Here is a 13,703-nt window from a genome sequence, read left to right as displayed (position 1 = left end):
CCAAGGTGCATCCTAAAGGCCTTTCAATAAATATCTACTTTATTCTCCAGCTCTGTCCAGTCTCTGTTCCAGGTCAGCCTTCCCAAGGCATCACTCCCCATGGTGCTGGGAAAGCCAAGTCCACCCCTGAGGGAGATGGGATGTTGACATTACTGTGTCTTACCTTTTCAATTTTTTCATCAAGCATTCTGAAGAATTCTTGTTGGCTTTCAGAAATGTGCATGCTGGAAGGAAAAGGAACAGTATCAGTACCAACAGGATTTCTTCCATTATAAAACAGCCCAGGGTTGTTGAGGGGCCCAGCTGTCAGCTTCCACCACTGTGAAAAATAAATCACTTTATGCTTTCATCTACAATGTCAATTTTTAATATTTTTTCCCCTATTTTTTGTTTGCCCATAAAAAATTACTGCATCTAGTTCTGTGTATGTGTGCAACACTTGGGGTGGTAACTGGGATCCACATGCATCTCCAGAGGAGATCCTTCCCTTTTCCAGGCTGACTGCAGGAAGTTAATAGCCCAGTACCTTTCCCTCTGAGAGGGAGAGTGAGAGGCCCCTCTCTGTCAGGACGTTTTCCAGGACTGCCAGCCTCACCACCACAATGAGACAGAATGAGACACCCACAATGGGAGGTTAAAGACTCTCTATTCTTGTCCTGCCATTTGTTATGGGAGAGAAGAGACTGACAACTGCTACCACCTCCTGTCAGGGAGCTGTGCAGAGCCAGAAGGCCCCGTCTGAGCCTCCTTTTCTCCAGGCTGAGCCTCTTTCCCAGCTCCCCCAGCCTCTCCTGGTGTTCCAGCCCCTTCATTTCAACTAATTCTGCAGCACCGAGAGGCTCAGTGACATGATTTTGCACTAGTGAAGAGGGCTGGAAAATATTCTTTTTTCATTGTCTATAAAACACTGATGGTCACACAAGACCAGAGGTCCTTCTCCATGGGGAACTTGCAGGCTAAAAACACAGAAAGGATGGGGAGACAAGGGTGAGGATGGATGGATGGATGGATGGATGGATGGATGGATGGATGGATGGATGGATGGATGGCAGGTGGTATTTGGGGTGTTTATTTATGTTAGGGGATGATGAGAGCCTCCTTTCTGCTCGAGTACCATCCCCCCAGGAAGGTGAGGCTGGAGCATCCTCTGGACCGCAGCAGGGAGGAGCACAGGCTCACAGGCAGCTGGGGAAACGTGCCAGGGACTCCACGTGCAACACAAAAAGATGCAAAAAAGGGAGGATGGGGACTGGTGCCAGTGGCAACAATGATGCCAAAGGGTCAGAAGGACACAGAGCTCTTGGAGATTTTCCCCAGAAAAGCTGGCTTGACTTGCTGAATTCTGACCCATCACCTCTTCCTCAGAGTGATCCTTCCAGCTGTAATGAGTTAATGCTCTCCCCAAGTGCCCAACAACGGGCTGCACTTCCCCACAAAGCTCAGCATTGAGCCCTCCCTGCTATCGGCTGAATGTATACAAAGATCTGCTTATGTGGGACATAAATGAAGCTCAGTTCACAAGAGGAGGGCTCAGAAATGGCATTAAAACCTAAAGCTGGTGATTCAGGAGCAGGAACAATTCACCTTTCAGTGGTTGAGGGAGTTCTCCCCAGCTGTCTCCCTGTTCCTCAGGTTCCCACCTCCACCTCAGCTGGGGAAGAGATGTTTTTTTGGGACAGCTGACCCCCACCACCTGCTTATTCAGGCACCTTGGAGAGGGACTTTAGGGCAGTGCAACCCTTTATGAGTAGGGAAGTGCTTGAAAAATAGTCTTGCCTTTGCAACATCATAAATCCAGTTTCTAATAAAATGAGATAATACTGTAGTGACTCACTGCAATCATACCATAAAGAAGGCAGGGGGAAAAAAAAAGGACTATTGTGTAGTCATATCCCTGAAAATTCCCACAGGATAATCCTACAGATCTGGTCTAGTGGAAGGTGTCCTTGCCCATGGCAGGGAGGTTGGGTTAGCTGATTTTTCAGGTGCCAACCCAAACCATTCTGAGTTTTTGGGATTTTTTTTTACCCTGTGATTTGGCAGAGTAAAACTGGTCTGAAATAGCCACTTTCATTTTATGCTTCAGGGCTGCTGTCACTCCCTGAGTTATGAACTAGTCCCACGGTACTTGGGTGGGTGTGTTTGATCATTTAAGGTGTCAGTGGGGTCAGTTTAGCAATGAACAGACAGAGCAAGCGCCTGTGAGGTCGGGGCAGGGTGCAGGGGGAAGCCCTGAAGGTGTGGCATGAACTAGGACTGGGTGTAAACCCTCCTCCCTCAGCCAAAGACCCCCATAAAGCTACTGCTGGCTCCCTACATCCCCTGGTTTTAGAGTCCAGGGCTCTGGATGGAAAAATCTAAACCCTACTGCAGGGAGACGAGCCCTTAGTACCTCCTGTGGACTCTTTACCTTCCTGGTCTTCTTTGCACTTGAACTATCTAACCAAGGAGCTGGAAGGGACATTTTTTACTTTTCAGTTTTTTAAGCTTTTAAAATCTCTTTACTTTTCAGCTGACATCAAAATATTGTAAAAGAATTTATCATTTGATACTTAGTCCCTGTTTTGTTTAGAAGTAACATCCATTGTACCAGATCAGTACCATAAGACGCACCTAATGATCTATTAATTTCTGCTCTTCCAGATGAGTAGACCTTTTTCACCCAATGCCACCCCACCCTGCTGTCAGAATTGTCATGGTTATTAGATGATAAACCTTAAAAAAAAATAACTGTACATTATAAAAGCTGTTTGCTGACTTGGCAATTAGCAACTCAAACACAAGTAGCCACTTTATAAACAGAAATGCAGTGGTAGGTTGGGCAAACAGCAGAGCCTTGGGCAAACACTGAGAGACCTACCCAACAACCTTGTATTATATACTGCACCTCTTTGGGAGGTTTCTTTATTTTTGCAGGTCTGTGACAGAAATATTTATCTCTGTCAATGTAATGTAAAAAATTGGCTTTTTTGGTCAGTTCTGATTTCTGCAGGGACTTTTCAAATTAGAGTTTTATGGAGGAATGGAAGCCCTGGCCCCATGCAACTCCTCTGCTGTGGATGTACCAAAAGATGACCCACCAAAAGAACGGCCCTTTCATATCCCAGAGTAATTAGCCTCATGTTAGAGCACTTAAAGTCCATCTCTGACCCTGCTGGGAAGGACTGAGCCACAATAATGAAGTGCAGCTTTGCTGAAATGTGCTTCTACCTCCACCTCCCTACCATGAGTTTCTTTGCAATTACATCCAAAGCACTCGGCTTTTCCCTTTGAAAAGAGGCTGAATTACTGCTGTCAGCTGATTAGGAAATAACTGAAGTTTCCAGACATGAAATCGTGTTCAAGGCACTTGATAGGCAGCAAATTTAAGTTAGCAAGTGCCCTGAGGGCAGGGTACAAGGAACAGCATTTCCACTGGTGTTCAAAACCCAAATCACAAACCTTTATCACTTGTTCTTCACGAACCCCATATGTGGCTCTGTAATCTGTTATTTCTCAGCCAATTAGTGATTAAAATATAACACTGACCAGATAAGAAATGAGTTACTGCTATCAATAACCAGCTCTGCCACAAGAGGCAAATATTTCAAGTAACACTGACTGACCCCAGGCAGAGCATGGGCACAGGACTGCCAACCAAGCAGGGAAGAACTTGCAGCTACAGAACAACCTTTATTTTACCAACTTGACCATTCCCAGTCCCAGGCAGAACAGCTGCTAATCTAAATCAGGGGCTAGCAAAAACCTCCCTGGGACAGACCCAGTTGTATTCAGGAACACTGGTGGATACAGAGAAGTTTGTAAGTTGTATAGAAAGCTGAGAAACAGCACAAGGTCTTCTGTTAGGCACAATAGGATGCATCTCATCTTTTTTGAAGTCCTGTATCTTTGCTGTGCAAAGGAGAGGTGATCCTATCTTAGTACTTAAATCGGCATGACTTTAGGGATGCTGGAGTCATCATTTGGTCTTTGTTAGGCAGTAATTGTGAACCCCACAGACACTGCTTGTGTTTGTAGTATGATTCAAACAACAGAAATTGAACTTACTTTGCTCGGGGTTGATGTACTAATCCTGGGATTTCTTTATTAGATTTAAGTCTTGCGTTTGAACTGGCACTTTTTTCCTGAAACACACAAAAAGCAGACAACAGAGATAGCATCAGTATTTATGAAGCACACAAAGGGTGACAGGCATCTGTCATCAGGGTATCACACTCGGCTGGGTCCAGGCTCTTCTGCCTGCACAACCAAACGAGAAAAGCTCAACAAAAATGAAATTAAAGGTAGCACAAGAGATGAAATGACCCCAGGTGGGCAATTTTTTAACACCCTGGGCTCAGTGGCATGCAGAATTGCCTCTGGGTCACTGGATGAAATCCAAGGCTCAAACTCCGTGCTGGCTGGTAACTCTACCTACAGTGGTCCAGGGAAAATGGCTCATATAAATCAATAACAACACCGGCCCCCACCTTCACCACAGCAAGGCAAAGCACAGGGAAGGCAGCCCCAGAGTCACCCAGCACCCACAGGGTGGATCAGAACAGAGTGGGGCAACAGCAGCATCAAGGGACTGTCTGCAGGGGGAAGTAGGTATCAGATGTGCCAGTGAAGAGCAGCAAGGGCAGACACGACCTGCTCAGGCACAGAATTGGGCACAAAGAAGCAAATCAGCTCTGGAGATCCCAAAAATAACGATGTGGGGCTGCTGGAGAGAGTCCAGAGAAGGCCACAGAGATGCTCCAAGGGCTGGAGCCCCTCTGCTCTGGAGCCAGGCTGGCAGAGCTAGGAGTGTTCACTTGGAGAAGAAAAGGCTCCAGGAAGACCTCAGAGCCCCTTCCAGTGCCTAAAGGGGCTCCAGGAGAGATGGAGAGGGACTTGGGACAAGGGCCTGGAGGGAAAAGACAAGAGGAATGGCATTCCACTGTCAGAGGACAGGGTTAGATGGGATACTGGGAAGAAATTCTTCCATAGGAGGGTGGGCAGGCCCTGGCACAGGGTGCCCACAGAAGCTGTGGCTGCCCCTGGGTCCCTGGGAGTGTCCAAGGCCAGGCTGGACAGGGCTTGGAGCAACCTGGGACAGTGGAAGGTGTCCCTGCCCATGGCAGGGTGTGGCACTGGATGGGCTTTAAGGTTCCTCCCAAGACAAACTAGTTTGTATTTATAGACAAGAACACAATCCTGTCCTTTGCAGAGGACCACAACCATTAAAAACATCTTTAAAAAGGCCTGTGAGGGGAAAGAGAGCTGAGAGCCAGCACTGACCTCCTCATCATGTCATGAGATTCTGTTACCCAAAACTTAGTGCACACACATATCTCTTATCTACAAAATCCTTCAGAGGGATACAGCCCCTTCCAGATCTTCCCAGTGCCATGTGTTAGGGAAAGCTGCTGGTACAGATGGGAGAGGTCCGAGTCAAATCTTAGAGCTCACCCGCTCCACAAATCCCTTTGTATTTCTTAGGCTTGTCACACCCATGGCAATTTAAGAAACATAAACCCAAGAATCAGTCAGTATTTTTGTGGGTAATTCTGGTGGTTTTATTTAGCCTTATTTAGTCTTTGAATATCTGAATCACATGATTTCGGAAAGGGCTACTAAATCACTGAATTAAAAAAAAAAAAAAAAGAGGCTGTCTAGCAGTAAATATTTTAATGAATAATTCTACAAGGGCTGTAAACATCAACTGCCTCAGCATATTTAACACTGTTTAATGCATATCTTCTAATCCTCCTAACCAGGGAACAGTGCCTTGCATGAAAATAGCAGTGAGAGAGAAACAAGCCCTTCTTCCAAGTCCTAACAAGGGTGTCTGTGTTTGCTACACCCCACCAGCCACTGCCTGTTCAGGATCCCCTGAGATCATGCCAGAGCAGCAGAACAAAAGGCAAAAATCACTTTTTTCAAAGCATCTTCTAATTTTAACAGCTCTAGGAGGGTGTGACATGTATGTACACGTTGTGTGTGATGAACACATGTGTACACAGACACACAACCCATGAGCTCATGTCTGACTCCCATGGCTGTCAAAGCAAGACAAAAGGAGAGGGATGGGTCTCATGGAGAAGATACTCATGGAGAAGACAATGAAGCCATGAATCAGCTAAACCCCAGCCTCCTGCACCAGGTGAGCCTTTGTCCTCAGACCTACTCCATGGGATGGGAAAGACTCTGATCTACAGCTCCTGTGCTGGGAGCTGTGATAAATCAAGGCAGTATAAACTCAGCTCTGCACACCTCTGCTCATGGTTTGGTGTCAATGCAGCTCTATCAGGAGCTGAAATCAGCCCAAATCCCAGCCTAAAACAACCTTCTGGCACTTAGGAACAAATAGAAGGACACAAGAAAAGTGTATGTTGCCTTCTCACTGTGGGTCCCAAAGCAATACTCAAAATATTAACTGACACACATGGGAAAAGAGAAATAAAATTCCTGTTTACTTGACTTCAAGATTCCAGAGTTTACTCTTTCCCTCCTATTGCTCCTGCTAATTACAACACCTCAATTATCTATTACAATTCTCCTATTTAAGCAAGGAGTATGTTACCTTCTCCATCTGTTCCTCAGCAGGAACAGAAAAGGAAGAGTTAAGAGAAAAATAAAATGCAACCAGGTCTCAAATTGGCTCATTGCTTTGTTTATAGCTCTTATTTATGGCAGTGATATTTCATTCCATTGATTGAAATATTGGCTTGGATAAAAATAGATATTCAAAAATAATTCTTCCAAATGCAAACAAATAGGATTTTTTTCCTCATCACTTTGAAGACAAACTGATTCATTAGAAATTAATGGCTTGGCTTCTAATACTAAACTAAAAAAAAAACACCTTAAAATGCTTTAATGCAGTCAGATTGTTCTTCCAGACTGATTTGACTTTGGCTGAAGGGTCACTTCTTGCAGTCCAACCTCATTTTCCCCCTTATTTAACATTAAATAAGTTACCACACACCAACAGAACCACAGCTGGTTTCAGAGATCTAATCTGTTGCAAATCGAAATGAATATGCACAAGTTTGGTTTTAATCTAGCTTTGCTTATCAGGATTATTTACAATAAATGCAGTAAATGCTGCCTCACACCACAGGCTTGAAAGGAAATCCCCCAGGATGCTGCACTTGTAGAGCAGCAGCAGCAAAAAGGGAAAATAGTGGACATTTTATTCCACATTATTTTGCAATTAATCATTATCAAGGTAAGGCTGTCATCCAATCAAGGTGATTTCATGTGATAGATTTGTTAATTATTGTTAATTCCTCCATAAAGGATGCACCATCCCCAGGATTTCAGGGCACTAACAGATGGCAGTGACTCTGCTGCCAGATGCTATTAACACAGCAACAGCCACTACTGCCATTATAATTAAATATCTGTCAACATTTCCCTTGATGCCTCCCCTCTGACGAACCCATTTCTAGAGACATGTGAACTTCATTTGAAGTATTTTGCTTTTCTTCATAGGGCTGCCACAGATTGACTCAGGTAAAGTGCTAACAGTCTTTCTAAAATAATATTCCTGATTTATATCAAGATGACACTTTTCTTCAAAGGAGCCAACAGCACCTTTAAACTGCTTTCTAGACCCAAGCAAATCATCATTAAAGTCACTTAGAAGAAAAATGAAGTATTTGTTTTCTTTTTATACCATAAAATAGTCTTTAAAATAATTGTATTTGAAAAGGAGGAATCAAATGCATCCCTTAGAATTGGACTGAACAATGAGATGTAAAATTTCAATATGCCAGCCCAGTGCTTTTTAACCTCACTCAGTCATGAGCACCAGCCTCAGGTAGTAATATCTCATATGGACTGTCTGGATCCATCAGGATGAACAAGGGAGAACCACTGACCTATGAGATTTTACTCGAGTTTCCTTGCTTTATATGTACATAAGGGCTCCTTTTTTGTGATGTCCCGGAAGAGAGCCTCTCTTTATTTCTCTATCTACCTGGAAGCAAAACCACCTGAAAATGTTATTTAGAGCAACTTTATAACAAAGGGGGAGATCGAAATATGGAAAAATCTCAGATACTAGTCAAAGGAGATTATTCTTTTCATCAGAGGAATCACATTACCCCTGCCAGAATGTGTACAGGCATCCAGTCCAGAAGAGTGCCCTGGGAATGGCATGAATCATGTACACCGGATGGTGCTGACACAGCAGTCTGAGTCCTCCTCTCAGTATCCACACAGGGAATAAGGGATGATGAAAACCATGGACCCATTTGACCACAAGCTTTGGAGGCCAGGCTGGGGAGGGGCTCAGTGTGCACACACCAAGAAGTGCCTCACAGGATCACAGAACATCGTGACTTGGAGTGAGCCCACAAGGACCAACTCCTGTTCCTGCACAGGACACTCCCAGGACCACACCACGAGCCTGAGCACTCCAGATGCACATCACCCCTACAATATACACCAGACATTAGAGCCAGGGCTCAGCAGTGAATTTAACCATCATGGCACACTGGCAGGAATGGATTCTTGTGGTGAGAAGACACCTAAGGATGACATTGTCACCACAGTCCCTTGGCCGTCCTGCTGCCTGGAGCACCTTGATTCTCACAGGGAGGACTGGAAAACATGGCTGGTATTTGTGCATTTGGATGAAGCTCAAGGTCACATTTCATAATAAAATCCTTGTCTTAAATGGAGTGTTTTAATAAATACTCTTGCTGTGTCAGGTCAAGATCTCCTCAGCCCAGCACAAAGGAGTTGCCCATGATGCCCCACTTCTGTCAGTATCTCCATCCTTGGAGATGTCCCAAAGGTGTCTGGACTTGACCCTGGGCAGGGGGTTCTAGATAGCCCTGCTTGAGTCACAGGGCTGGACCAGATGATATCCAGAGGTCTCTTCCAACCTCATCCAGCCTTTAGTTCAGTGATAATCAGACCCTGGGAAAAAAAACATGTTTGAGTAAGTTTGTTGAGCTTTATCCCCAAGCAGCAGTAGGAGTGACCGAGGCCATTCAGGCAGGCAAAGAGAAGGCAGCAGCAGCCACAGGGCCTGGCATTCATTTTAGAAAAAAAACTGGTTCTGCAAACCCAGCCAGCATCATGCAGTGAGTCTGCACTGACGCAGCGAGTGCAACCCAGGCCTGGGAGGGGAAAATCCTGTGCTTCCATCAGGGATCCGAAACATGTTCCAGAGGGCAGACCTCATCCTGAAACTTAATGGAGCTCCTCCTTCCCAGGGAAATTCTCCTGTAGCAACTCCAGCTCTAGGAATACAATATGGAAGAGCAAGATTTGTAAAGCTCCCCACCTCCCCACCAAAAAAATACTCAAAATGGGATAAAGACAGGTAAAAAAAAGAGAAACATTTAAATCCAGCTTTCTGCAGCCCACCAAAAGGCCTGCACTGCTGAGAAGTTAGGGAATGCTGCTTTCAGTGTTTATTTACCAGTCATGCATAGGGGCACACACAGTGATGCAGTAACACTTTTGTAATTATTTTTAAATGCTTTTGAGATGTTCAAAACTATGAAGGGATTATTTTCAGAAGAACACCCAACATGCCCTTTACACTCAACTCAAGCTGCAGGAGCTCAAAAATCAGAAAAATCCAGCCAGAAGTATAAAGTCAGGGGGAAAAAATGAAGAAAACAGAAAGGAAGAGGCAGGAAAAAGCTCCCTCAACTCCGGAGTGAGTTGCAGGACTTTTCCTGCAGTACCTAAATATAGTTCACCCTCAGCCCAAGTCAGTGGCCTTTGAGCTTTGATGGAGGATATCACTGAAGAGCAGGGAATAATAAAAGGAGGGCAATTCCCACCACTGAAGGATTTTCACAGAGCATATATTTACTAAGTCTAATGGCTACAACTTTCTAAACATTCTTATCATCTTTTCTTCCAGTCAATATTAGAAAGTCTGGACTAATTAGTTACAGTAATTCCAATTAATTCTTTCTAGTAGCCAAACACCAGGGTTTTGTGTGGAAAGCAGACATGGGAGCAGCTGGCCTGACGACAGGAAATTAGGGCAGGTAAACAGATAAAATACAAATAAGGCATATAAATGATAAGTACTATCAATAAGTCCTGCAGGGAAACTCTTCCCTGCACTTTGCCATCCTGCTCCCTTTCAGAGCTCTGAGCTTTTATTGACCCACATTTGTGAATCCTTGTGGTTCTTTACAGCTTGGGACACCAAGGTCCAGAAAAATAAAATCTGGATTTCAATCTCAAAGTTCTTTTCTGCAGACGGACTGATGAATCTCAAGGTGTCCCCTACAGAAAACAAGAGGTGTAATCACTGGAGAAATGCCTCTGTTGTGAAATATGAGGATTATGTTGCCCTGACAATCAGGGTTTTCTGGTTCCTTCAGCCTCCACAGCATCCTGAAAGGTCAGCCAGGATAAGAAAATGAGCATAGCAGAGATAAATAAAGCCAGAACACTTGTCTCCAAAGGTGCATAAAGTTTCATGTCACACAGGAAATTACCTTGCTCCTGCAGGGGAGCCCTGTCCATCCATGTAACAAACCCAGAGAACATGGGCAGGAGGCAGAGGAAGGGACAGAGACAGAGGTCTGCAGGGCTGCCAGCAGGAAGGGATTTGCAAAATGAAGGTGGGGAACATCCCCTCTATGAACAACTTGTCAGGAGGCTGGAAACTGTCCCTCACAGCTGTATGACCCAGAAATCCAGGTGGCAAGGTGCCTTAGGGCATGAAGAACACTTGCATCAAAAGATATCCAAAATACTGCAAATAAAATGCTATGGGCAGAAAGGGAACCTGTTCTCCAACTCTCATTAACACACCTGATCTTCAATGGCTTTGGTACATCAGATTGGTTAAAATTTTTATCTAGCAAATAAAAAATAGATAGAAGAAACTTAAAAACCCCAGTGCTGATGACTTGAAAGACTAGGATGACTCTTGAGGAAACTTCAGGGAGCATTTGGCAACAAAAAGCACTTGGCAACCTTGCACTTCTGCAGGTATGCTGCTCTTCTGGATTGTAGAGCCACCCTAGATAACAAGACCTGGCTCAAAAATTAATTGTCTGCTTATTAAGCCTGTGTCATCAACTATTCTGTCTCTCTCACTCAGCCAGCATTTACAAAAATACACTTTATTTACAGTAAATGTAGATATCACTCATGCTCTCAATTCTTTATCTCTGTCTCCTGAAGGCAGTTTTCCACCAAGTGCAGTAACACAGAAAGGCCTGGCAATGAGCATGAAACTACAGGACTGGGTAAAGTCTGTGAAATATTTACAGCCAGGGACAAATGGTGTGAGAGGGTGTCAGGGTATTCCTGCTCCACAAAGGCACCTTGCTGGAATGGTAGGAGGATCATAGCCACCACAGTTTTGCAGAACTTTTTACTGGGATGGTTTTGAAGAGTTTTACACCCTTCAAACACACATGAGAGAACACAGCTAGAGAAGGAGGTGTGTCCTGTTTAAATAGCTGGGTCTACATTTTCAGCTGCTGTAGCAATTTCTTAAGAGGCTTTTCTAGAGCCAAAACCAGTATTTTTCAGCCTATTTTTGGAACATGGTATACTTTAACCATTTTTAAAATCAGTTTCCTGAAAGATGCCTTCATATGCAAGCAAAGCCTCCTGAGATCTTCCTGTGCACACAGATCCTCCCTCACTGCCTTAATACAACAATACAATTTGGGATTACGCTGTAGGATGGGCTCGTGGAAATAAATGATGGTGACTACCAAACAGCCACTTTGAGGAGGTGTTAAAAGTAGCAGTTGGTTCCCCCCACCTGCAAACAACAGCATGGTGATGGTGCCTCCTCCTGCAGAGTCTGGAGTTATGGTGGTGACCGGTTTTGATCTGTCAAAGGTTTGGGCAGACTATGCTTATTACATTTTTCTTATTACATCCAAGCAGTTCCATAAAGTGCATTGACATCTTTTTAGATGTCAGGATAATGACAGTGTCCTATTAACCAAGTCTTAACAGGAAATTTAGCAGGATACATGTAAGATGGAGCAGCTCTGCTGTGAGGAAAGGCTGAGAGACTTGGGGTTGTTCAGATTGGAGAAGAGAAACTTCAGGGTGACCTCAATGTGGCCTTCCAGTGTCTGAAGGAGCCGAAAGGAAACATAGAGAGAGACTGTTTACAAGAGACAGAATGCCAGGACAAGGGGAAATGGCTTCCCACTGCCAGAGGACAGGGTTAGATGGGATATTGGGAAGAAATTGTTCCTGTAAGGGTGGGGAGGCCCTGGCACAGGGTGCCCAGAGAAGCTGTGGCTGCCCCTGGATCCCTGGCAGTGCCCAAGGCCAGGCTGGACAGGGCTTGGAGCAGCTTGGTCTGGTGAAAGGTGTCCCTGCCCATGGCAGGGGGTGGGATGAGATGAGCTTAAAGGTTCCTTCAACCCAAACCACTCAATGATTCTATGAAGATACTTTTCCCCCTCTTGTTCAAACCTGGGATTTACAAAGGATGGAACAAGGGAAAACAATGAAAGACAAAGTGCTTCTGGGTTTGTTGCTTACAATTAAAGAGGAAAATCTGAACTAATTAAAGATGTGATGCAAATGAAAAGATACTGTTAAGCCATATGTAAGCAGAGTGAAATGGTAGCAAGAAATTATGAATGAGGTAACCCTGAGAAGTGAGATAACAGAAAATCAAGAGTGGTGCTACTCAGCAATACAAATACATTCACTTCAGGAAGGGTTTTGCGTGTTCCAAACCAGCAAGAATTCCCTATAATAAGCTCTCATTCTCCCAGCACTGTCCAAGGCTCTAATTTTGAGATTTTCAGTAATTGCAATTATGTAAATGCCATATGGAACATATTTTCAATGTCTGTATTTTGCTCCTCTCAACGTCTGTTTTATTTGCATTAATTCTCAAATTTGCACCAGGCATAAGATTTAAGACCTGAGAGAATGAAGTAACAGCTCTTGCTACATGGCAAATTTCAGCATGCCTGAGTGAAATGTGCATTTTAAAGGACATAATAGTTGGAATATTATTAAGTATCACATATGTACTATGACATGCATGAGAAACATTAGGACTGCACGAGAAGTCTTAACATCTGATCTGTGTATTTTGTACCATCTTTTCCCTGTTTTAGCTAGCAGTTACTTTTGAACAGCAGAAAGAATTATTATTGTTTCACAGACTATAGTGGCCTGCTCACTTACTGCATTTCCAATCCTCAGCTGTATAAGCATGGATTTTGTCTGGATTCTCTCAACACATTTATCTGAGAGTAATACTGAGAAGAGAAACCATATACATCACAATGAAAGACAATCATAAACGGTTTAAAATTTTTATAAGCCATTTAAATCAGTAAGAGAGACTGGATTTTAAGTGTTTATCTCCTGTAAGTTGCCTTGGAAGAAGAGCAGATAAATAAATATAACTCCTAAGTGCTGGCAAAATGAGGCACCAATATATTCCAATGAGGATGTACAAATATAGCTCTGATGCTCAGGGTGGTGCAGATTAGAAGATATCCAAACCAATACCAGGAGAAGAACTAGCCTAAAATTCAATTACAGGCCTGGAAATACTCAAGTTCAACATTTAGGACATTAACGGTCAGATTCAATGATCTTAGAGGTTTTTTCCAACCTTAACAATTCTATGGCTCTATCAATCTAAGATGATCAGTATTTCAAGAGTCCCAAAATCACTGTATGCCTGTTATAGCCTTTAATAGCCACTCTGCTTTTCCATCATCTCACCTTCTGCATCTCCTCTTCCCAAA

The 13,703-nt window shown here is 43.9% G+C and overlaps 1 protein-coding gene across 1 annotated transcript in view; it reads right to left on the bottom strand.

Moving 5' to 3' along the window:
• LOC310912911 (uncharacterized protein C1orf21) overlaps nt 1-13,703 on the bottom strand; it is a 112,828-nt gene that overhangs the window by 10,207 nt on the left and 88,918 nt on the right. The window contains exons 4-5 of the mRNA XM_083867894.1: nt 4,048-4,124; nt 164-224 (exon numbers count right to left, since the gene is read on the bottom strand). Of these exons, the coding sequence (XP_083724020.1) occupies nt 164-224; nt 4,048-4,124 (138 nt within the window). The remainder of the gene's footprint in view (nt 1-163; nt 225-4,047; nt 4,125-13,703) is intronic.

This window comes from Zosterops lateralis (assembly GCF_965231275.1).
Source record: "Zosterops lateralis genome assembly, chromosome: 9".
In the NCBI taxonomy this organism is placed as follows: domain Eukaryota; kingdom Metazoa; phylum Chordata; class Aves; order Passeriformes; family Zosteropidae; genus Zosterops; species Zosterops lateralis.
This window is presented reverse-complemented; position numbering and strand designations above follow the sequence as displayed.